Source organism: Coregonus clupeaformis, chromosome 7 (assembly GCF_020615455.1).
Source record: "Coregonus clupeaformis isolate EN_2021a chromosome 7, ASM2061545v1, whole genome shotgun sequence".
NCBI lineage: Eukaryota > Metazoa > Chordata > Actinopteri > Salmoniformes > Salmonidae > Coregonus > Coregonus clupeaformis.
Window position 1 is genome coordinate 40,811,437 of NC_059198.1, and position 25,950 is coordinate 40,837,386.

The window sequence follows — 25,950 nt, forward strand, 5'->3', positions numbered from 1 at the left end:
CACTGCCAGGTATACAGATATCAGTTAGAAGCAGTTGTGACAGGAAACTCTGAGAGAGTGTTCTGAGCGTTGTAACAAGGACTGTTGTGGTAGAAACTGAAGTGGTGTTGTGTTTCTCTGTGTCTGTGGTTGCCATAATGTCGGGTTTGCCTGTTGCCATAAGGAGCAGGCAGTCCGATCAGGTGGTGGTGGGGGGTGAGGTTTTTGACAGACTCATAGGGATCGAGTTCAGATGGTAGCCTGACATGTACTGGCTGTGATGCTACTGTACTACACTACATGACCAAAAGTATGTGGACACCTGCTCCTCGAACATCTTATTCCAAAATCATGGGCATTAATATGGAGTTGGTCCCCACTGTCATGACTTGCCCTCATTGGCTGAGGATCAAATATTCCTGCTAGGCAAAGGTTTGAACACCCCCTTACCTGGGGGCCAGTTTTATGACCGGTCGTAAATTCCTTGCAGAGACTTTCTCTTCCTTGCCATGAAGTATTGGGAGAAAGGACCCCTTTGTTAACAAAGGAAGTCTTCCCACCAAAACTCCAACATCCAAAAGTGGATAATGAAACAACATTCCTACTTAAAAGTATGTGGGAAATGGTTGGTGGGGACTTAAAGAACAACCATGTCCAATTCGTTACTATGTTGGGATGTCATTAAAGACGGTGGAACAACATAACTGTAACAACATAACTCTGGGGGGGTACACTTCCCAGTTATGAGGTTTGCATCTATTTGTTGTATAAAACAAATTATTAAGTAATATAATACTTTTGTGAAGATAATGTGATTTTAGCATTCTAGATGAGATGATTGATTTCCATATTGATTTGTTTTCAGTCAGTGGCCTCGCCCAGATGAGCACAAACATGATGGAATGCCTCTTTTACCCCAAGTGCATAAAAAGCCTTGAAAAACAAATCAACCTTTAGACCAACGTGAGCCAAACGTTGCAAATGGTTGAGTTTCTACCAGACCAGTAAGCCCCACGGCTTAAAATGGTTGACACTCTACAAGACCAAGAAGCGTGAAGCTGAAGCTACACGTTACAAAATGGTTAGACTAGAAAGACCAGAAAACGTGAGACGTTAGTCCACACGTTTGAAATGGAGAAACTCTCAACCTCTACACGAGGTGAAGAAGAAGACAATGCACCAGACCTTATCATTTCAGTCTGCAGCTGGCATGTATAGTCATCTAGAGAACTTTCACTAAAGACACGAGATGGAGGACAATCCCTCTCAGACAACCACTGGTACATCTGAAGTATCCATTCTAACCACCAACTACGACCAGAAACTCTACGAAGGACATTGAGATCTTTGGTGGGCAAACCAGAGTCCTACATCATCAACAAAAACTATAGAGGACAGCAATACGTAAATACATGTTGCATTTCTAATCCGAATGAGCGTTATTAGGGTGCATAAGTATTATGATTACTGTAAGACAAGGGGTGGCGGTCTGTGTATATTTGTAAACAACAGCTGGTGCACAAAATCAAATACTAAGGAAGTCTCGAGGTTTTGCTCGCCTGAGACCACACTATTTACCAAGAGAGTTTTCATCTATATTTTTCATAGCTGTCTATATACCACCACAAATCAATGCTGGCATTAAGATTGCACTGAATGAGCTGTATAAGGCCATAAGTCAACAGGAAAACGCTCATCCAGAGGCAGCGCTGCTAGTGGCCGGGGACTTTAATGCAGGGAAACTTAAATCAGTTCTACCTAATTTCTACCAGCATGTGAAATGTGCAACCAGAGGAAAAAAAACTCTAGACCATCTTTACTCCACACACAGAGACGCATACAAAGCTCTCCCTCGCCCTCCATTTGGCAAATCTGACCATAACTTTATCCTCCTGATTCCTGCTTATAAGCAAAAACTAAAGCAGGAAGCACCAGTGACTCGGTTAATAAAAAAAGTGGTCAGATGACGCAGATGCTAAGCTACAGGACTGTTTTGCTAGCACAGACTGGAACATGTTCCGGGATTCTTCAGATAGCATTGAGGAGTACACCACATCAGTCACTGGCTTCATCAATAAGTGCATCGATGATGTCGTCCCCACAGTGACCGTACGTACATACCCCAACCAGAAGCCATGGATTACAGGCAACATCCGCACTGAGCTAAAGGGTAGAGCTGCCGCTTTCAAGGAGCGGGACTCTAGCCCGGACGCTTATAAGAAATCCCGCTATGCCCTCCGACGAACCATCAAACAGGCAAAGAGTCAATACAGGACTAAGATTGAATCGTACTACACCGGCTCTGACACTCGTCGGATGTGGCAGGGCTTGAAAACTATTACAGACTACAAAGGGAAGCACAGCCGCGAGCTGCCCAGTGACACGACTTCCAGACGAGCTAAACCACTTCTATGCTCGCTTCGAGGCAAGCAACACTGAAACATGCATGAGAGCACCAGCTGTTCCGGATGACTATGTGATCACGCTCTCCGTAGCCGATGCGAGTAAGACTTTTAAGCAGGTCAACATTCACAAGGCCGCAGGGCCAGACGGATTACCAGGACGTGTAGTCCGAGCATGTGCTGACCAACTGGCAAGTGTCTTCACTGACATTTTCAACATGTCCCTGACTGAGTCTGTAATACCAACATGTTTCAAACAGACCACCATAGTCCCCGTGCCCAAGGACTCTAAGATAACCTGGCTAAATGACTACCGACCCGTAGCACTGACGTCTGTAGCCATGAAGTGCTTTGAAAGGCTGGTCATGGCTCACATCAACACCATTATCCCAGAAACCCTAGACCCACTCCAATTTGCATACCGCCCCAACAGATCCACAGATGATGCAATCTCTATTGCACTCCACACTGCCCTTTCCCACCTGGACAAGAGGAACACCTACGTGAGAATGCTATTCATTGACTACAGCTCAGCATTCAACACCATAGTGCCCTCAAAGCTCATCACTAAGCTAAGGATCCTGGGACTAAACACCTCCCTCTGCAACTGGATCCTGGACTTCCTGACGGGACGCCCCCAGGTGGTAAGGGTAGGTAACAACACATCTGCCACACTGATCCTCAAAACGGGGGCCCCTCAGGGGTGCATGCTCAGTCCCCTCCTGTACTCCCTGTTCACCCATGACTGCATGGCCAGGCACGATTCCAACACCATCATTAAGTTTGCCGACGACACAGCAGTGGTAGGCCTGATCACCGACAACGATGAGACAGCCTATAGGGAGGAGGTCAGAGACCTGGCCATGTGGTGCCAGGATAACAACCTCTCCCTCAACGTGACCAAGACAAAGGAGATGATTGTGGACTACAGGAAAAAAAAGAGGACTGAGCACGCCCCCTTTCTCATCGACAGGGCTGTAGTGGAACAGGTTGAGAGCTTCAAGTTCCTTGGTGTCCACATCACCAACGAACTATCATGGTCCAAACACACCAAGACAGTCGTGAAGAGGGCACGACAAAGCCTATTCCCCCTCAGGAGACTGAAAAGATTTGGCATGGGTCCTCAGATCCTCAAAAAATTCTACAGCTGCACCATCGAGAGCATCCTGACTGGTTGCATCACCGCCTGGTATGGCAACTGCTTGGCCTCCGACCGTAAGGCACTACAGAGGGTAGTGCGTACGGCCCAGTACATCACTGGGGCCAAGCTTCCTGCCATCCAGGACCTCTATACCAGGCGGTGTCAGAGGAAGGCCCTCAAAATTGTCAAAGACTCCAGCCACCCTAGTCATAGACTGTTCTCTCTGCTACCGCACGGCAAGCGGTACAGGAGTGCCAAGTCTAGGTCCAAAAGACTTCTCAACAGCTTCTACCCCCAAGCCATAAGACTCCTAAACAGCTAATCATGGCTACCCGGACTATTTCCACTAGATGTTGGAACAATGCTGTGCGGACTTGCTTCCATTCAGCTACAAGAGCATTAGTGAGGTTGGGCACTGATGTTGGGCGATTAGGCCTGGCTCGCAGTCGGCGTTCCACTTCATCCCAAAGTTGTTCGATGGGGTTGAGGTCAGGGCTCTGCAGGCCAGTCAAGTTCTTCCACACAGTGTCTCGACAAACCATTTCTGTATGGACCTCGCTTTGTGCACTGGGGCATTGTCATGCTGAAACAGGAAAGGGCCTACCCCAAACTGTTGCCACAAAGTTGGAAGCACAGAATCGTCTAGAATGTCTTTGCATGCTGTCCCTTCACTGGAACTAAGAGGCCTAGGCCGAACCATGAAAACTAGCCCCAGACCATCATTCCTCCTCCAGCAAACTTTAGAGTTGGCACTATGCATTCGGGCAGGTAGCGTTCTCCTGGCATCCGCTAAATCCAGATTGGTCCATTGGACTGCCAGATGGTGAAACGTGATTCATCACTCCAGAGAACGCATTTCCACTGCTCCAGAGTCCAATGGTGCCGAGCTTTACACCACTACAGCCGACGCTTGGCATTGCGCATGGTGATCTTAGGCTTGTGTGCGGCTGCTCGGCCATGGAAACCCATTTCATGAAGCTCCCGACGAACAGTTATTGTGCTGATGTTGCTTCCAAAGGCAGTTTGGAACTTTGTCGTGAGTGTTGCAACGGAGGACAGACTATTTTTACACGCTATGCACTTCAGCACTCGGCGGTCCAATTCTGTGAGCTTCTGTGGCCTACCACTTCACAGCTGAGCCGTTGTTGCTCCTAGACGTTTCCACTTATAATAATATAATATGCCATTTAGCAGACGCTTTTATCCAAAGCTAATTACAGTCATGTGTGCATACATTTTTACGTATGGGTGGTCCCGGGGATCGAACCCACTACCCTGGCGTTACAAGCGCCATGCTCTACCAATTGAGCTACAGAGGACCACAGAACGTATAACAGCACTTACAGTTGACCGGGGCAGATCTAGCAGGGCAGAAATTTGATGAACTGACTTGTTGGAATGGTGGCATCCTATGACGGTGCCACTTTGAAAGTCACTGAGCTCATCAGTAAGGCAATTCTACTGCCAATGTTTGTCTATGGAGATTGCTTGGCTGTGTGCTCGATTTTATACACCTGTCAGCAATGGATGTGTCCACATACTTTTGTATGTATAGTGTATGTGTTACTGCAGACAAAGCTACAGGAGTTCTATTCTATATTATGCTTCCTTGTATTTTCTCTCTCTTTCTGCCAGTCTCACCATTTTTTTCTATTTCTCTCTCCCTCTGTCCCACTCTTACATGAACTTCACAGTATGCCTTATTGAATGTGTTGTATTACTCAAGCACTGGTTCTAAATCCTATTTTGTTGTGTTCCTCAGGTGACTGTAACTTTGAGGGGCCCTACACGGCATGCGGCTACAGCCAGGATAAGGACGATGACTTTGAATGGGAGCAGGCCAACACCAAGGAGAGGCCGTCGCCCAACCCCTGGATGCCCACAGGTCAGTCAGTCTTCATCCTCCCCCAAACAGAAAGCCCCTGAAAAACAGAGAACGCATTCAACCCAATGACCCACTCACTCAGCACTAAGCATTTGCTCTTATTGTATTATCATGGGAACGTCTCCCAGAGAGAAAATCCCCCCCACTGGGAATGACTGTGATCTCTTCTACAGATAAGGTGGTTCCTTTTTAATGTTTACTCTCTTAAAGAAAACGCGGCAGATTTATGCTCAGCATTGGGCTGTATTCAACATCATTACTCTCCTTTGTTGGGCCCGCAACTCATCACCTCACTGGGGCAGCGATAGTCGCAGCGAAACGTTGTGCCAACGTTGAGAAATGGGCTTGGTGATGGCGCGCGCTTTGACCCTTCTAATAGGGTCTACAAGACAGTGGCTCTTCTGTGTGAGCGGAGGTTTCTGTGGATAGAATGAGCACAGGATGAAACGGTCAATAGTCTACGTCGGCACAGCCATTGTGAATTCATCTATGGTATTCATGGAGGAATGATGTGTTAACAATGCCTCTGGTTATTGAGCAGAATCTAGCTCAACAGTTGCCAGAGGAAGATTTAGTTACACTAGATCTCCAGGGTAATTATTATATATTTTTTTCATATACAGGGTAAACAAACGGCTTCCTTTTATTCTGATGAATAAATTGTTGTGCAGTTTGTCCGTATGTAGATGTGGCTTGAAACACCAACAATTCAATGTTTGATGATTTTGTAGGGCAATTGGCTATTGTCAGAAAGCCTATTTCATAGATAAAAGATAATTTTAAAATGCTTTTTCATATATCATGTTTTAGTCAGTCACCATTTCTGATAAAAAAACAAAACAAGACCCGCTTGTCAGATGCTCTTCAATTATTTCACATGAATTGAATCTCCTCCACAATGACATTGAAGTACATTTAAGAAATGTTCAATGCCTCTTTCATTAGCTGTGCAATGAGCTCCCCCGGCACAGCATTGATCGCTTCCTCAATTTCAAACGGAAGAGTTATTGCCACAAAGGGAATCGACTTGCACCCTTTGATAATTGACTGAGGATGAAAAGGAGGCCACTCAGTCACTCGATAACAAAGGTGACGCCTTTGGACAAATGGACCCCTGTTTTCCCACTTAAATCTGATAAATCAGAGGCCCAATCACATGAAATCCGCATCTCTTCGCTCTCACTTTCTCCGCTCTCATCCGGCCCGCCAACTGACAGCCAGGCTAGAATGAATTACCTGGACTTTTGCTAATTTAATCTCCCCCCATCCCACTTACTCCACGTCCGTCGTACAATGACCTCTGTCTGAGAAATGACCAGGAAAGAAGGGATAACGGGAGGTGTTTACTTTGCCATTGGACGGGTGATTTATGTGGCTACAATGGGGAGGCGACGGAAGTTTAAAGCGTGGCTCGGCAGAGGGCTGTGACATACACAATCAGGCTCTGACTCCAGGACCTTTTGGCGAAGGAACTCAGTGGTTGTGGCGGTCCGGAGGCCGCCGCATTAGCATCAGATATGCCATATTGCTTTCTCTCAGGAGCATCCCTGATGGGATGCGAAGCTGCTTCTCTCTGATTGCAGGAATTGGCGGCAATTAGTCATGCCGCCGCTGCTGCCCCCCCCCCCACCTTCCCCCTTCTCTTATTGCCTTCTCTCAATATCCTTTGCTGTGATTTATGCACCTGAGTATGTAGGTGCGGTGGATAGCAATAAATCAAGCCTCCACCTTTTTAACTTTACTCACCCCTCAAATGCTGCATTGGTGTCAGCGGCCAGTTAGGGCGATGTCATGTGAACGTGTGAATGTTTTTTGGTATAGTAAATTCTCAAAGCGAATTTGAGCGCAACTGACAACTGTTGAGATTATATTTCTCTCTATTATGTATAACAGGTCAGGTCAGTTGGGCCTGTGCCAGTCAGTATTACATTTACATTTACATTTACGTCATTTAGCAGACGCTCTTATCCAGAGCGACTTACAAATTGGTGCATTCACCCTATAGCCAGTGGGATAACCACTTCATAATTTTTATTTTATTTATTTTATTTTATTTATTTATTTATTTATTTTTAGGGGGGGTAGAAGATTACAAATCAGTGTATGATTAAGGAGTGGCCTGTAGGAGTGGCCTGTTGTAGTAGTAGGACTATATATCCCCTCTCTCGTCTTACAGCTAAGTGCCATATCCAAATGTTTCCACCAGGCCACATTACGTTATGTCTTGCTCATAGAAGCAATTCTATTTCTATCATGTCTGCCTTCCATCCAGGAGGGGACAGGGGGGTGGCTGTGTTCTCTGCTCTGGGAGTTAGTGTTAATTAAGAACCATAAGAAGTCTTATGACCCCTGTTTGAGGAAGTGGGCCAAGCACGGCGAGGTCTGGGGAAAGGCACTTGAGGGCAAGAAGGACACGATGGCCACTGGCCTGACATGAAACCTATGTCTGAATGATCTCTGACCCTGATGGCCCACCATAGCCACCTGCTGAGATAGAGGGGGTAGGGGGAGGGTTGTAAGTGGGTGTAGCTACACCCTAGGATGTCTTATAACATGTTAGAGGGACACACTGAATGGTCACAATAGAACAGACTGGAACGAACTGCAAAAATCTCTGAAGCTGGAGACACTTATCTCCCTCACTAACTTCCGTTGTCAGAGCAGCTTACCGATCACTGCACCTGTACACAGCCCATCTGTAATTAGCCCACCCAACTACCGCATCCCCATATTGTTATTTACATTGTTATTTATTTTGCTCATTTGCACCCCAGTATCTCTATTTGCACATCATCTTCTGCACATCTATCACTCCAGTGTTAATACTAAATTGTAATTATTTTGCACTATGGCCTATTTATTGCCTTACCTCAATAACTTACTACATTTGCACACACTGTATATAGATTTTCTATTGTGTTTTTGACTGTACGTTTTGTTTATTCCATGTTGTTTTTATCGCACTGCTTTGCTTTATCTTGGCCAGGTCGTATTTGTAAATGAGAACTTGTTCTCAACTGGCTTACCTGGTTAAATAAAGTATTAAAACAAATAGGTTATAGTATCTCAATCATCCTGACCATCATCCTGACCTCTGGCTCTGAGGCTTCTGAAGAGTGCCCAACAGGAGCTCAAACCCATCAACACAGCACAGCTCCTTGGATGGGGCTGGCCGTCAGTCGGAGTCTCAAATTCTCTCACGGTCTCCCAGTCTGTTGTCTGTATCTGGTTACCAGACCTGCTGTCCTGCTGAGGCTTAAAAGCATTCCCCATCTATTGCCGTAACAGGTGTAAACCCATCAGCCAACGGTCCAGCCTTTGAACAGTCCCACAGTCCCACTTTATGTTGCTTTTAGGATTTATCTATCTTGCTGCGTGTCTCTCCAGATCTCTCTGAGATCCAACTAGCGCTAATGGCGTGGTAAATCCAAATGCTCGACTTCGGACTTCCTCCATTACCAAATGGATGGAGATGGAATTGACTCAGAGCTGTTCATAACAAGGTTGTAATGTGGTCAAGTTGCCCCGGAGAGTGTCCGACTTTGTCTCCTGTGTAGATAACGCAATTCTGAACCCATTACGTCTCTATGTTGGCAATGAATCTTTGGCAAAACGTTACTGTTTGTCTCAGACGGAGAACAGAGCTGGCGAGATACAGTTAAAGGTTTGCAAGAGCACCGTTGCCTTTCTCCTAATTTAACCTTCTGATGGCCACGTTGTAAACACGTTTGTAAAAGAGAACCAGCCCTAGTAGAAAATACATCCTCTTTAAGACCAAAGGGGAGGAAAGTGGCTTCACTAATGGACAAACCACCTCTGCATTTGCCGGCGTGCCTTTTTAGATGACGTGTAAAAGATGATACCTATATTCAGGTACAGCCCCCCCCACCCCCCATATCTAGGGAAACCCAACCTGGTGAATAATAATGTCTCTGTCTGGGGAGAGGCAACGGTGAGTGGGAAACACAGTCGTTCACATTTCCCTTCCGTAACAGTCCCATCATGCATTACACCGACAAGTATCGCTTTGCAGCATGACGGAGGGAACTCATTCCAAAATGTGATTATCAGCACGATGAGCATGCCACTACTCTCCTCATCCATCAACAGTCGACGCAGAGAGATCTCACTGACAGCAAACAGACTCCCAGCGTATCCAAACCCCCAGTAGAGTTGGCTGTACTGTAGAAACGTTAATAGCCTGTGAGAGCGTGGTAGGGCTAAGTCAGATGACCGTGCCGTCTGTGCTGTTCTGCTCTAATGAAAGAATCCGATCTTCCTGCTGTGACTAACGTGTTATTCCAGCATTGTGTAATGTGAGCGCCACCGTGGAAAGAAGGTTAAAAGTGAATGACCCGTGTAACTGCTGGCCTATCATGTGGGCTCGGTGTACTGTACTGAGCTGCTGCTTCCTTCAGCGATTGGGAGCAGGGAGCATGTGATGTTGATGTGTGCTTTTTTAAATTTCTTTTTTTCGCTTTCTTGCTCTCTCCCTCCCCCCTTTCGAAACCCAGATAAAATTCATAGTTTGCATAAATTGTGCTGTGTGCAATTTGCACTCTTTCCTCGCACAGCCCAAGTACTGTTTACTTTTTGGTTCTGAGGTGAATGTCAATAATATTGTGTTTAATATAGTAAAAGTATCATACTACTTACTTAGCGGTTGACCTAGAGTCCATGGCTAGATTTACACACTCCACTTTAACTGGTAAATGTCATAATGTAATTTTGCCATTATAAACAGCTGGTATATCCACAGACGGTGTCAGTGGGTCCTTGTACAGTAACTCTAAAATAGTCGTTGTAATGCTCCCTACTATATATACTGAACAGAAATACACTGCTAAAAAAAATTAAGGGAACACTAAAATAACACATCCTAGATCTGAATGAATGAAATAATCTTATTAAATACTTTTTTCTTTACATAGTTGAATGTGCTGACAACAAAATCACACAAAAATTATCAATGGAAATCTAATTTATCAACCCATGGAGGTCTGGATTTAGAGTCACCCTCAAAATTAAAGTGGAAAACCATACTACAGGCTGATCCAACTTTGATGTAATGTCCTTAAAACAAGTCAAAATGAGGCTCAGTAGTGTGTGTGGCCTCCACGTGCCTGTATGACCTCCCTACAACGCCTGGGCATGCTCCTGATGAGGTGGCGGATGGTCTCCTGAGGGATCTCCTCCCAGACCTGGACTAAAGCATCCGCCAACTCCTGGACAGTCTGTGGTGCAACGTGGCGTTGGTGGATGGAGTGAGACATGATGTCCCAGATGTGCTCAATTGGATTCAGATCTGGGGAATGGGCGGGCCAGTCCATAGCATCAATGCCTTCCTCTTGCAGGAACTGCTGACACACTCCAGCCACATGAGGTCTAGTATTGTCTTGCATTAGGAGGAACCCAGGGCCAACCGCACAAGCATATGGTCTCACAAGGGGTCTGAGGATCTCATCTCGGTACCTAATGGCAGTCAGGCTACCTCTGGTGAGCACATGGAGGGCTGTGCGGCCCCCCAAAGAAATGCCACCCCACACCATGACTGACCCACCGCCAAACCGCTCATGCTGGAGGATGTTGCAGGCAGCAGAACGTTCTCCACGGCGTCTCCAGACTCTGTCACGTCTGTCACGTGCTCAGTGTGAACCTGCTTTCATCTGTGAAGAGCACAGGGCGCCAGTGGCGAATTTGCCAATCTTGGTGTTCTCTGGCAAATGCCAAACGTCCTGCACGGTGTTGGGCTGTAAGCACAACCCCCACCTGTGGACGTCGGGCCCTCATACCACCCTCATGGAGTCTATTTCTGACCGTTTGAGCAGACACATGCACATTTGTGGCTTGCTGGAGGTCATTTTGCAGGGCTCTGGCAGCGCTCCGCCTGCTCCTCCTTGCACAAAGGCGGAGGTAGCAGTCCTGCTGCTGGGTTGTTGCCCTCCTACGGCCTCCTCCACGTCTCCTGATAGCGCCTCCATGATCTGGACAGTACGCTGACAGACACAGCAAACCTTATAATATAATAATAATATGCCATTTAGCAGACGCTTTTATCCAAAGCGACTTACAGTCATGTGTGCATACATTATTGTGTATGGGTGGTCCCGGGGATCGAACCCACTACCCTGGCGTTACAAGCGCCGTGCTCTACCAGCTGAGCTACAGAGGACCACAAACCTTCTTGCCATAGCTCGCATTGATGTGCCATCCTGGATGAGCTGCACTACCTGAGCCACTTGTGTGGGTTGTAGACTCCGTCTCATGCTACCACTAGAGTGAAAGCACCGCCAGCATTCAAAAGTGACCAAAACATCAGCCAGGAAGCATAGGAACTGAGAAGTGGTCTGTGGTCACCACCTGCAAAACCAGTCCTTTATTGGGGGTGTCTTGCTAATTGCCTATAATTTCCACCTGTTGTCTATTCCATTTGCACAACAGCATGTGACATGTATTGTCAATCAGTGTTGCTTCCTAAGTGGACAGTTTGATTTCACAGAAGTGTGATTGATTTGGAGTTACATTGTGTTGTTTAAGTGTTCCCTTTATTTTTTTGAGCAGTGTATAAATGCAACATGTAAAGGGTTGGTCCCATGTTTCATGAGCTGAAATAAAAGATCCCAGAAATGTTCCATACGTACAAAAAGCTTATTTCTCAAAAATGTTGTGCACACGTTTGTTTACATCCCTGTTAGTGAGCATTTCTCCTATGCCAAGATAATCCATCCACCTGACAGGTGTTGCATATCAAGAAGCTGATTTAAACTGCATGATCATTACACAGGTGCACCTTGTGCTGGGGACAATAAGAGGCCACTCTAAAATGTGCGGTTTTGTCACACAACACAATGCCACAGATGTCTCAAGTTTTGAGGAATTGTGCAGTTGGCATGCTGAATGCAGGAATGTCCACCAGAGCTGTTGCCAGAGAATTGAATGTTAATTTGTCTACCGCCTGCAATTTCTTTTGGGAATTTGGCAGGACATCCAACCGGCCTCACAACCGCAGACCACGTGTAACCATGCCAGCCCAGGACCTCCACATCCGGCTTCTTCACCTGTGGGATCTTCTGAGACCAGCCACCTGGACAGCTGATGAAACTGTGGGTTTTCACAACCAAATAATTTCTGCACAAACAGTCAGAAACCATCTCAGGGAAGCTCATCTTGAACGCCATTGTTGGTTAAAGGCTTGTAAGTAAGCATTACACTGCAAGCTTCAACGGAAAGTATGCAAAGTGAAAGGCGGCCATTATTTGAGCTGAAGCGAGAGAAAATACACTCCGACTTTGGAATGAAATGTTGCCTATTCACATCTCATATGTTGCCTGACTACAATATTTTATCTTGATACGTTAATAAATACATGTTGTGTTAATTTTGGCATGGTGACCCGCCTACAATACCCACTGTAGTGTGTGTGTGTGTGTGTGTGTGTGTGTGTGTGTGTGTGTGTGTGTGTGTGTAGGTCACAAGCCCATAGTAAGTCAATAAAGTTAACTGGCTAGTACTACTGTTAACTAGCCAGATAGCCACACATAATTGTTAGCTAGCTTCCCACGAAGAATTGACATCTACCTTGGATAACTTTGTTTTTAGGTCACTGTTGCCTGTTATACTATCTGGTTAGCTACATTATTACGATCAACATATAGCGATCAACATATAGCTAGCTGATAGTTTTGAAGTAAAACGTTTGCTTTGTGTATATCTTGTTTCATCTCTATTGTTGCCATTGTCCTGGCTGAAAGAAGGTTCAGTGAATGGGGAGATGCAACATGCGGTAATACAGTAGGGGGAGTGCGAGTGCTTCTCAAATGTAATGTTTTATGAGTTCTCCACACTCTTCTCCTCACAAGAACGTGCTCAAGAGAACGTCCTTGGAGAATGCACTTGGAGAGTGTGGAGCACGGTAGTATGCATATTGAGAAACACCCAAAGACTGGTTTTCTGATCCACACCCCTACTTTTTTTTTAAGTTGTCTCTGACCAACAGATAAATATCTGTATTCCCAGTCAAATTAATTTCTTTCAACTGACTGATTTCCTTATATGAACTGTAACTCAGTAAAATCTTTGAAATTGTTGCATTTACAGTGGGGAGAACAAGTATTTGATACACTGCCGATTTTGCAGGTTTTCCTACTTACAAAGCATGTAGAGGTCTGTAATTTTTATCATAGGTACACTTCAACAGTGAGAGACGGAATCTAAAACAAAAATCCAGAAAATCACATTGCATGATTTTTAAGTAATTAATTTGCATTTTATTGCATGACATAAGTATTTGATACATCAGAAAAGCAGAACTTAATATTTGGTACAGAAACCTTTGTTTGCAATTACAGAGATCATACGTTTCCTGTAGGTCTTGACCAGGTTTGCACACACTGCAGCAGGGATTTTGGCCCACTCCTCCATACAGACCTTCTCCAGATCCTTCAGGTTTCGGGGCTGTCGCTGGGCAATACGGACTTTCAGCTCCCTCCAAAGATTTTCTTTTGGGTTCAGGTCTGGAGACTGGCTAGGCCACTCCAGGACCTTGAGATGCTTCTTACGGAGCCACTCCTTAGTTGCCCTGGCTGTGTGTTTCGGGTCATTGTCATGCTGGAAGACCCAGCCACGACCCATCTTCAATGGTCTTACTGCGGGAAGGAGGTTGTTGGCCAAGATCTCGCGATACATGGCCCCATCCATCCTCCCCTCAATACGGTGCAGTCGTCCTGTCCCCTTTGCAGAAAAGCATCCCCAAAGAATGATGTTTCCACTGCCATGCTTCACGGTTGGGATGGTGTTCTTGGGGTTGTACTCATCCTTCTTCTTCCTCCAAACACGGCGAGTGGAGTTTAGACCAAAAAGCTCTATTTTTGTCTCATCAGACCACATGACCTTCTCCCATTCATCCAGATGGTCATTGGCAAACTTCAGATGGGCCTGGACATGCGCTGGCTTGAGCAGGGGGACCTTGCGTGTGCTGCAGGATTTTAATCCATGACGGCGTAGTGTGTTACTAATGGATTTCTTTGAGACTGTGGTACCAGCTCTCTTCAGGTCATTGACCAGGTCCTGCCGTGTAGTTCTGGGCTGATCCCTCACCTTCCTCATGATCATTGATGCCCCACGAGGTGAGATCTTGCATGGAGCCCCAGACCGAGGGTGATTGACCGTCATCTTGAACTTCTTCAATTTTCTAATAATTGCGCCAACAGTTGTTGCCTTCTCACCAAGCTGCTTGCCTATTGTCCTGTAGCCCATCCCAGCCTTGTGCAGGTCTACAATTTTATCCCTGATGTCCTTACACAGCTCTCTGGTCTTGGCCATCGTGGAGAGGTTGGAGTCTGTTTGATTGAGTGTGTGGACAGGTGTCTTTTATACAGGTAACGAGTTCAAACAGGTGCAGTTAATACAGGTAATGAGTGGAGAACAGGAGGGCTTCTTAAAGAAAAACTAACAGGTCTGTGAGAGCTTGAATTCTTACTGGTTGGTAGGTGATCAAATACTTAGACCACCTCTGTAGCTCAGCTGGTAGAGCACGGCGCTTGTAACGCCAAGGTAGTGGGTTCGATCCCCGGGACCACCCATACACAAAAAATGTATGCACGCATGACTGTAAGTCGCTTTGGATAAAAGCGTCTGCTAAATGGCATATTATTATTATTATTATTATTACTTATGTCATGCAATAAAATGCAAATGAATTACTTAAAAATCATACAATGTGATTTTCTGGATTTTTGTTGTAGATTCCGTCTCTCACAGTTGAAGTGTACCTATGATAAAAATTACAGAACTCTACATGCTTTGTAAGTAGGAAAACCTGCAAAATCGGCAGTGTATCAAATACTTGTTCTCCCCACTGTATGTTTTTTTCAGTGTATTTCTAAACATCTCCCCTTTTGTTTTGAAATTGACTGTTCTTACCTAGGCCAAATTGTATGTAGGCATATTTGAACAGGTGTTATTGCAGCCAGCTCCAACAGGACTTTATAATATATAAATCAAATCCAGATTTATATTGACCTGAGTAAGGTTTCGATTGAACGGGAAACAAAATAAACATTTTAATGTTTCTCATTCTGGACCCAATCCTGCCTCTCTACTCTACTCTCAATGTTCATGACCTGATATGAACTGTCCAGGTCAGCAAATATCCAATCTGACTCTGTCGAGACTCGCACTGTGATTGGTTGGCTGCAACAGAGCTAAGAAGCTATTGTTTGTTTGTTTTTTACCCCCCCCCCCCGCTACAAAACTCCCCAATTCTGTTATTACTACAATTTAATTGCAGGGAGCATGTTTCCTCGGCTAAGCCCATGAAAAACAATAATCTGTGTTTAATACCTTTTCCTGCGCTGCGACAGAGAAAATAACCGCTCCTTTCAGCAGAAAAGAGGCCTGGGCTTTGGCAGAGTATTACTGGCTCTGACTGTGGGCGGACTGTCAATAAACACTACCTCCAAATTAAATGTGAAAAAAGACAGTCAAAGAATATTTGGCATTCTTTCCAGGCTTTTTGTATGATTCTTTTTCAGTTGATGCTCTGACTCTTATAGTCGCATCAGAACACAAGTGCTGTTTTGTTGCCGCTGCTGGAACAAGTACTGTACTTTTCTGATGTGGCTTGAGTATTTTCACTTAGTGCTGAAACAGTCTCTTAATAAATATTTTCCACAGTAATCTCAGTTAACTCTATTTTAATACCACACATAGGCCTTACATGGATTTAGCCTAACATATTCAGATTAGTCCTTTTCCTCTCACCACTGTAATGGTTTGACCTTCAATGTTAACCCATTTAAATGGTGTTCGCTGCACTCCACTGTGCCTCACACTGGCGTCAATACATGTAAAGAGGGACAGAGAATAAATATGAAAATGTGTTTACTGCTGAATACCCAATGATCTGCTTTGGGTTCCACCAGCCGAGGCCTGCGGGATGCGACGCTTATCAGTCACACTCGTTGCAGAAAAGGGAGCTGCCAAGGCGACCACAACGGAGTGTCCTGGCTCGCACCACAGATTGATTGGCTCCAACCAGAACTGTCCCTTAATTACAGTAGAGGGTGAAAGGCGACAGCGAGATCGACCGTTTTAAATTCAAACTACCTGGCCAGTAGACATGATTATAAATCGCTATTATTCGAGGGGGTGACCAGAGTCTGCGTAGTGCTCCTGTGGGAGTCTTAACTTATTAATATTTTAAATATGTTTTGTTTGTTATCAGGGCAGACACTGCTGCTCCCAGATAGTCAAATTTGCAGTTCATCTATGCACAGAGACCTGCTTTCATGTGACCCACATTTCAAGTTGTTACGTGTCAAAGCGACCTCACGACCACATTCCCTCCATGTAGTATTTTAAGCGTATATCATAGACACAGCAGTACGCCTTCAAAAGCGGTGATTGAAATAATATGGCTGCCAACCTCTGAGAATGGCTGGTTCTGTTGCTTGTGCAGTCTCTCCTCTGTACTGTATATGCAAGGCCCAGACTCCGTAAGACAGTCGGAAGCGTCTGCTGCCTCTTTGTGCTGAAACTGAAACTAGAGCCCTTGTTTGTATCCAACACCCTGGAAGTTAAGATTTGAAACAAATAGTGGCTAATAAACAAAGTCCCTCTTTGGAAGGAAATGCTGGACCCCAGCCTCCTTCGTGTCGGCGATGACTGCCAATGTTTTAGAGCTGCATTCTGTCTGTGGGATCATTCATTGGACAGCTACTCACCAGTGTAGATGCAACAGATTGCGCTAAGCCTTTTGCTGCAGGGCTGAAATTAAAGCAGTGCATAACTGTATTTAAAGGCCTTGGATATCCAATCCCATGTCAAACACCTCACTTTGTCTGAAGTTTGTTCAGACGGTTGAACCATCCACAACTGTGGGCACAGCATGACTTCACCACCTGCTGCTGTGTGTCACTGTTAGCCTGACCTCTGAACTATATCACAGTGTCCTGTCTAACTGTTCTAAAAGCCTTGTTACCAGTTACTGGCCTCTCTGCCAGCCCAAATAAATTCCCAGCAGTCTCGCTAACCCCCCGACGCACTGGGAACGGCAACTAATTGCTCTGACAATGTTTGCAGAGACGACGGGTATCTTGTCCCTTGGCAAGGTTTCAGTGTTGCATTATGCAGATCAGGAAGAGGGGGGTAAAGAGGGACCGGTGCATCCCCTGGGGAGGTGACATGATCCCCATCGCAGGGGCGAGGGTAGTAATTGGGACCAGCGAGTGAATAAAGATGACTTTATTACATTACAGGCGGATCAAGGCACACAGCACAGCCCTTGCCTGGCGTTCAGATAGAGCTGCCTGCTCACACCCCATGTACCCCCCCACACACACACACGCTGGGTTGTTTATCCGTTTACCTGCCCCTCTCTGGGATTAACACTGATCGCCACACTGACGGCTCGAAACAGATTTCAGGCAGCTGTCACGCTTATGTCCCCTTTATCACTCTAATTTGGGGGGTAGGGGAGACTGTGTGGTTATGGCAGGAAAACATACTGTCACCCGTTTCCCCCTCCCTTATTGTCAGGCCTAGAATAACCAGTTGAATCCTAATGACCTTGTTATTTTGATCCAACACAGAGGTGGTGGATTCTATTTGTTGCCCATCTCTCGCATCAATTAGTACCTGAAGCTGAGTACTTCATACAGCAGGTGCTGTTACAAAAAGCCACAGTGGAAGTACAGTACGTGACTTGACTTCAGCGAGTTTTTTCTTAGTCTAAACTTTAGTTCTAGCATGGTTTTAAATAGGGTAGGCTAGTTTGATGGCTTAAACTGGCACAGCACAATCCAATACCATTGGGAGAGGAACCGTTACCTAACCAATGTCATTGTTTACACATGTATATAAACACATGTTTATTTAAAAGCTTTGTGCTTAATTGTTATGTGGAGGTTAGCATAGCAAGGTTAGAGATCATCCTTGTTCATCCCTATGGCCTGGTTCTGATTGCTACCCTCTGCTCATTGCGGTGATTGGTTGGAGCCGGGCTGCGGTGCATGATGAGCAAATGCCCCAGTGCCCCCATTGTGCCTCCCTGCATGGCACAGCTGGATCCAGAGCGAGGCCCACTTTTGGTGATGTCATCGCCACAGGCTGACGTGCCTACCGAGGCATGATTTAGATATCCAGCCAACCATGCTCAGATCATCTCATGGGGCATCATGGCCTTCATCCAAAGACTCATCTATGTAGTCATCAAAGAACTCATCGAACTCATCCAAAAAGTAATCTGAAGACGGGTCTTAGGACTGGTCAACGATGTGGCTCATCCGTTCACTCAACTAAATTGGATTGTTGTTTTATTGGGGAGAAGAGATTGATTGATTGACTCAATGAAGGGATCGTTGAGCTCGTTAGCAGAAGCGACAATCCAGTGTTTGAACAGACTGAGGACGGCCAGGTCTCCTTTGAAGACGCGCTGCCAAACCATCCGTCTGTTTGAGGTTTCTTTGATGAACAGCTGTCAGTTTCTGGACCCAGGCATCTCGTTTGGCGGCTGAACAACCGTTTATAAAAAACGGAGCATCGTTACACTGGATGCTTCTGAACCGGCGGGTTAATTTCCTTGTTAGAGGCTTATCGGTGTTGGCCACATGAGTGAGAGCATCCAATCATGTCAGGCCTTTGAACACGACCCCTCCGCCAGTCAGTCAGTCGGGGGGGGGTCTAGCTTATTTCACACTGCTGCCTTGGGGACCGACTGTGATTACAAAGCCACCTATCAGTGCACACATGGCCGTAATTAAAACCTAGCCCACTAATTCCACACAAACAAACACAGATAATGCGAGGGCCCAACCGGGACCATCTCTCCCCCCTCCCTGCCCTCCCCTTGTCGCGCATCACTGCCTATCGTGTACCAGTTCATTATGACACACTCTTTCTCTCTTGGTTGCCAGTTGCAAACTGTGCCGCTGTGGCGGACACATTTTTGTCAAAGTCAGGAAGTCACAAACACACACACACACACACACACATATTATCGTCCTTCACTTTCCAAAGGCTTTTTGAGTTTGTGTTGTAGGACAGTCTCTCAGACTAGACCTCTAGGTCAACGCTTTAGATGGTCACAAATTCACTTTCTATAACCCTGGCCATGCAATCACATGACCTGATGAATTATTTTATTCTGGCCACTAGTGAGATTGGTATGTGAAAATGGTGATTCATTTCTGTCACACCATGGAGAGGAAGAGGGGTTCTTCCTTTTAGGATTCAGTATTGTTTAAAAGGGTAATTCCAATAGAGAACATTCAATCATTGACCGTCTAGAACAGTGCCAGCGCAATCCTGACTCACATCCTAACTCCACAAAGCATGTTAATGAGTCTGTGGTCTGGCTGGCAGAGAGGAAGAGGCCCTCCTTTCCCTTACACCTCTCTACTCTCTCCCATGTCTGTTTACCCTGCTGATCCTGACCTGCTATCTCTCATTCTGTTCCCCGTCTGATTGACAGGCAGTGTCGCCTTAAACAATTTGAAGATACATTTCGTAGGAGATCGATAAGACAGAATTATAATGGAATCTATCATAATAGAGATTTTGGGCCCATTTCAGACGGTGTTTTTTACCCACACACGTTTTAAAACAGAATCTGTTTCTTGTAGAAAGTCAGTGGCTATGCGAATTTCTGGCCCACTTTCCAAAGATAATGTAATTCTTCTTATGTGGAAGAGCGATTTTTATTTATGTCATCCGGTAAAAAAATTTTTGTATTAAATACAATTTCAGTCTGAAACAAGACCTGGTAATGAAATAAACTCCCCAGTCTACTTCAGATTGTCCCTTCATGTACCTTGTCTTGTTATTTGGGATTGGCCCTCCATGTACCCTGTCTTTTTATTGGGGATTGTGAGCAGCGTTACATTTGTCCGATTTTCCAGTTTGTGCGTTTAGTCGAGCCACTGTCGGATGGTTAAATGGAGCTTGCTAGCATCAGGGCTGTTCAATTTCACTGGCTGGCTGGCCCTGCCGCAAAGAGAATTATGGCCTAAAATAATGAGGACTTTCTCCTCTCTGTATTAATTAAAATATCAATTTATGCCCTGTATCAATTTATAGCTTATTTCCCCGCTGTCTCCATCACCTTGGCTTCATAACCTCTCATTTTCGGGACCGCGTCATTTACAAACGGGCATCTCTGCTTGAGATGGCGCCTCCTTAAATTGGATGGGCCAGTGATGGGGCGTAAAGGAGCGAGGCGCTTCGCGGGGGCACGTGGTTGTGCCGCCCGCCACCGCCTCTGCTTTGGAACATGATTTGTTGCAGGGTCACGTCCCATAAATCGGTGCTCCCCACAGTCAGCAGGGCCGCAGTGTGTCTAGCGACAGAGGGGGAACTAGATACAGCTACAGCCGCAGCCCGAGGTTAGTGTTTTACAAATGGAAAAAAGTCCCAGTAAATCACTCTATTTTTTACACCCTCCCCAGAGCCTTCTGCACATCACAGCCTTGGCTCCTTTAATAGGAGTGTGGTGTGTGTGTGTTTGAGACGGTCTGTGTTAGTATGCATGTCTGCATCAGCTTGCGTCTATAAGTATTGGCACTGGTAGACTGTAGCGCAATGTGAAGGGACTCCCTGAAAACACTTTTTGTAGCAGGTTAGGAGAGCATTTCCGCTAACCCTAACCTTCCTAACCTTAACCTAATTATCCTAACCTGCTGCGAAAAGTCAACAATATGAATGTGAAAATTCAAAATGACCCCATTTCCTGTCAAATTGGTTGAACTTAATTGGGCTAAACGACCATTAAGGTTAACACCACCATAAAGCATATCTCTCTCACTGGAGATGAGCAACAGCAGACCTGAATCGGAGCCTTGGATCTACTTCCTTTCATCACTCATTTTCAGTTGAGTGGTAAAAACAACTCCAGGAAATTCTACCTAACAGAGCTCGAGTGAGTGAAGTAGTCCCGTGTAGCTCAGTTGATAGAGTATGGCGCTTGCAACGCCAGGGTTGTGGGTTCGATTCCCACGGGGGACCAGTATGAAAATGTATGCACTCACTAACTGTAAGTCGCTCTGGATAAGAGTGTCTGCTAAATGACTAAAAGTGATTTTGTTTTAATGGTAATAAGTGTACTCAGTGAAAGTAGTCCCTTTCATCGCAGCACTAAGGTAATGAGACTCAGCCTCAGACGTCTCCTGCGCTCCGTCTGGCCTCCGGGAATCACAGACGGAGAGTCCCAGGTACAGGGCCACAATTATCAGCCATTATCTTCAGTTTAGCTATTTAATAAGGCAATGACTGCTCGAAGATGGGCACTTGAAAGCATGTTCTGGGGGGGCTCTACTTCAGCTCTTTTCTTTTGTCAAAAGGAGGGACCGTTCCGTGACTGTCCCGCAGCCGTTGAAAAACAGCTCATTATTTCCTGTCTAAATTGAACAAATCAAAGAATTCCCTACAGATGAGAGAAACAGGGCTTCCATTTATCTTCTTCAACTCTAAAACCCCCATCCCTCCCACCTGGATGCTTAGGCATCAGGCTCGTGTGTGTGTGCGTGCCTGCCTGTATGTTTGTGGGAGAGGCTAGGGGTATAATGGAGGAATGTGTCCGATCAAGCTTCTCTGAAGCTCAGGAAGATGAACACAGGAGTGATCCACTTACCCTGTCTTAGTATTAAGATAGGATACGAGAGACGAGGACCGGCCATACAGAAAGGATGTCCGGGATCAAATCAACAAATAACTGATGAGATTTCCACCAGGGGAAGGGTGGAATAAGCGAAGTGAGTTTGGGAATGTGGTACTGACCCCAGTGTGTGTTGTAGCTCTGTGCTAGCTGAGAGAGCCAAGAGTTGAGAAAGACAACCTTTCACACTACGAAAGAGGGAATGAAATTGCTTTGGCCGCCGTTGCCGTGTTGGACAAAGTCAACTTTATAATAATTTCCATTATCAGTTGGCTTCTACCTGAAGCACCATCAATAAAAAGGGCACAACCTTCATGCATTATTCACCTACTGATAATCTGCATTATAAAACCACAGTCCACGAGATCAATGTGATGTATAACTATTGATTTTACCTATGTATAACACAATCAAACTTTGATAACTATATGATACACGCCATCAGCTGCAAGCCTCAAGCCATGACAACTCTGAGGCGCTAGAGGAAAGACACTACAACTGTGGGTCTCTGTTCTTCGGAAATAAGCCATAAATAGTCGACCAGTTGTTCCCTGAAGCGAAGGCTGCATACCTCTTATAGATCACAAAGACACAGGCTCTTTGCTATCGCAAAGACCTCCCACATCATATCTGCAAATATCCCTTCTGTACCATGGCAGAGGAGGGAAGGGGTGAACATCAAGGCCCACGCAATAGAGAACTTGCGACACACCATTATTGCAAATGCATATCTGATCAGAACACAATTTACTTTTCGGTGTCAGGCTTCCAAACCCCTGTACCCCCCATGTTATTTTGACTAGACCTATCTGTTGGTTTCTAAGGAAACAGATGGTAAACATGGCAGAAACATTGTCAGGGGAGCGTTCACACAATCCACGGAAGCTGTTGACGTGTGTGAGACAAAAGCACCGGCCAGGGTTACTGGAGACCTGGGTAAAAAGACTCCATTAAAAGACCAGCCTTGACCAACTTGAGAAGAAACTACCTGTACACAATGGACTCTGATTAACAACTACTGGTCAATGGAGCTAATTTGTGTCATTTGTCACCTTGACGTAGTCACTGACTTGGCAGTGCAGGTGCCACATTGTTTCTGCTGCACCTTATGTTGTAGGCACCTTGGGTGTTGTTAGTGGTGACTAATTACGTTCGTGTCAAAGGCTGAATCCTTCGAGACCATAGCCAAACTACAGACTTGAGATTGTGATTCAGAAAAGTCTTGCTATGTTTTGATAATACACAGCAATCAGTGGGTTCTTGTTGAGGATTTAGGCTTTTCTGTCAAGTCTCTGCTTTCGGACTATTTTTCTTTGTTCTCTGTCGGGGTTGATTTGACATTGTGCCCGAAAGTGCATGCTCAACACAGACTCTCTGGGAGTGGGTTCTCAGCTAAGACTCTGACTAACCTCGAGGTGCACAGCACCTGCTGAAACTCCTCCTCTTTAAAATGTGAAAGGAATTAGAGGCACAAATCCTGGAGTGGCGAGAGAGCTTGCTGCCCCGGCCTCCACGTCGCCCATTTGGAAAATGTTGTTCGTTCGCCCCGCTCTGAGCGACCTCTGCGTGAATCATATTAGCGGACGGAGTTGAGTGCTCGAGGTGGACGGGGGAGAAGAGTGTTTGGGAGGGCTGTGTGGAGGGGGAACAGGAGGTGTGAAGAGTGGTCCTCTCCGGCTGAAATCCAACCACAGTAATAATCTGCAAGTTCAGGACCTGGCAGCGTTCGGCCATAATGAGCGCCGCAGTCATTACGGCAAATTACATCCAGCATGCCGCACTGGCCGGCCGGCCCCTCCGTCGTTTACTGAAAAAAGCTCATTGAAAAAAATATATAATACCTCCAACCTCTGCTCTTTGATTAGCACTCGCTCTAGACTCCCTGTGAGCTAAATGAGTTGAGACCGGGGAGATTATGTGAGAGCTCTTTTTAATGCAGTATTTAGTGGAATAGATGAAGTTATTGAGACATGGTAAAAAGGTAAAGGCTTCCAGCAGGAGATGGAGACATTGGAGCCGGTCCGGGTGGTGATTATGAAAGATGTAAAAGGCAAGTTATGGACAGTCTTCCATACTTTGACTGCGTAATTAGAAAAGATACCGTCGTCTAAGTGAGTGGATTCGATTTGGCTCCTCCAATTTGTGGGATAAAATGAAATATGTTAATGCTATTACTCCCTTACACATCCTCAAGGTCGAGGCCTATTTTCTATCAAGCTAGAAGTGCTTGGAAAAAAGGACATGTCTTAAACTATTGTTGTGTTGTACAGGGAGGATGTTTAAAGTCAAATCTAATTTTATTTGTCACGTGCTCAGAAACAACAGGTGTAGACAAACAGTGAAATCCCAACAATGCAGAGAGAAATAATAGAAAAATAATAACACGAGGAATGAATACACGATGAGTAATGATAACTTTGTGATATACACGGGATACCAGTACCGAGTCAATGTGCACGGGTACGAGGTAATTTAGGTAGATATGTACATATACAGTGCATTCGGAAAGTATTGAGACCCCTTGACTTTTTCCAAATGTTGTTACGTTACAGCCTCATTCTAAAATAGATTAAATTGTGTGTAGATTGATGCTGAAAAAACATAATTAAATCAATTTTAGAATAAGTCTGTAACGTAACAAAATGTGGAAAAAGTCAAGGGGTCTGAGTACTTTCCGAACGCACTGTATGTAGGGATAAAGTGACTAGGCAACAGGATAGATAATAAATATCAATATCACAAAATAAAATAATCTGAAATATGTTTGGTCTAAAACACTGAGGCTCCAGATCCATAAATGAGCCAAATAAGCAATCGTACATGAAAGCAACACAGTCTATACCACATTTATTAGTGTCTCCTTCTGCTGTGGCACACTGCATCTTCTTTGATTGTTAAACTCTCTGAAACCTAATTTGCAAAAGTAGTTGCACATGCAGGAAATCTGTGAGACAACATCAGAGACCGATTGTGCATGATCAATGCAGCGCTCTCGATCATACTTCCTTCTGTCGACCCAAAGCGTATTTTTAAAAGGCTTTGCTGTCCTTAGTCACTGTGTGATTGCGTTCATTAGAGGGGGCTGTAGGCTCACTGGGCATGGGTAGTGAGTGACACTGCTGCTGACCATCTCAAGGTCTTCTTCCCTATTAAAACTGCTAATGTAGTCCAAAGGAGCTGCCCATGTTCGGTATGTAAATGTTGTTTCAGGAAGAACAGAAAGAAACATTTACATATAAGTGTTTAGGTACAGAAAATAGCAGGAGGACGACTTGCTATGTCGCAAATAGCCTAACCCTGGCTGTAAATGAAAGCTGCTGTAGACCTGGCACTGTGAGGGTGAGGTTGGCACCTGTGAGGTTGGATGGTTGGTCGGTCCAGCGTCACCGGTGCGGCCCCTAAGTCATGGACACCTGCCAGTCTGGGGAGCCAACCTTCCCAGAATTCCACAGGGCCTCTCTCTTAAGAGGGAGAGAGAGAAAAGGGAGGACGCTGCCTAATCATCTGGCTTGGAGCTGTTGGGTCTCCTGTTCACCGTGTTAGTTACTTCATGAACTTAAGCGGGTAGATTCGAATACTCATTTTGTATTGATGTTGAGTGTCTCCAAATACCATAACAATTGTAGAAAGGTCCTTGTTATACATTGCCTGCTAAAGTAATTGGGATTTTTGTTTTTTTTACAGTTTCATTGAACCCATTTAAGAGCAAGGCAAGTAATGTTATTGCCGTGTTCCTAATTGCATTTTTAAAATGCAACATTGTACTGGAATGGTTATTATATTCAAGAAGGGTTGGACTGTTTTCTGTCTATCCTTCGTTCGGCATGAATAGCTCATGAACGGGATGATTCCATACTAAGTTTCTACATGCATCATTGTTGTTCCCTATTCTGGT

General features: G+C 45.3%; 1 protein-coding gene across 14 annotated transcripts in view; it reads left to right on the forward strand.

Annotated features, from left to right (window-relative positions):
* Positions 1-25,950, forward strand: part of ptprma (protein tyrosine phosphatase receptor type Ma) — a 260,636-nt gene that overhangs the window by 55,696 nt on the left and 178,990 nt on the right. For all 14 annotated transcript variants that reach the window (XM_041879910.2, XM_041879912.2, XM_041879922.2 and 11 more), the window contains exon 2: positions 5,285-5,407. In XM_041879910.2, the coding sequence (XP_041735844.2) occupies positions 5,285-5,407 (123 nt within the window). The remainder of the gene's footprint in view (positions 1-5,284; positions 5,408-25,950) is intronic.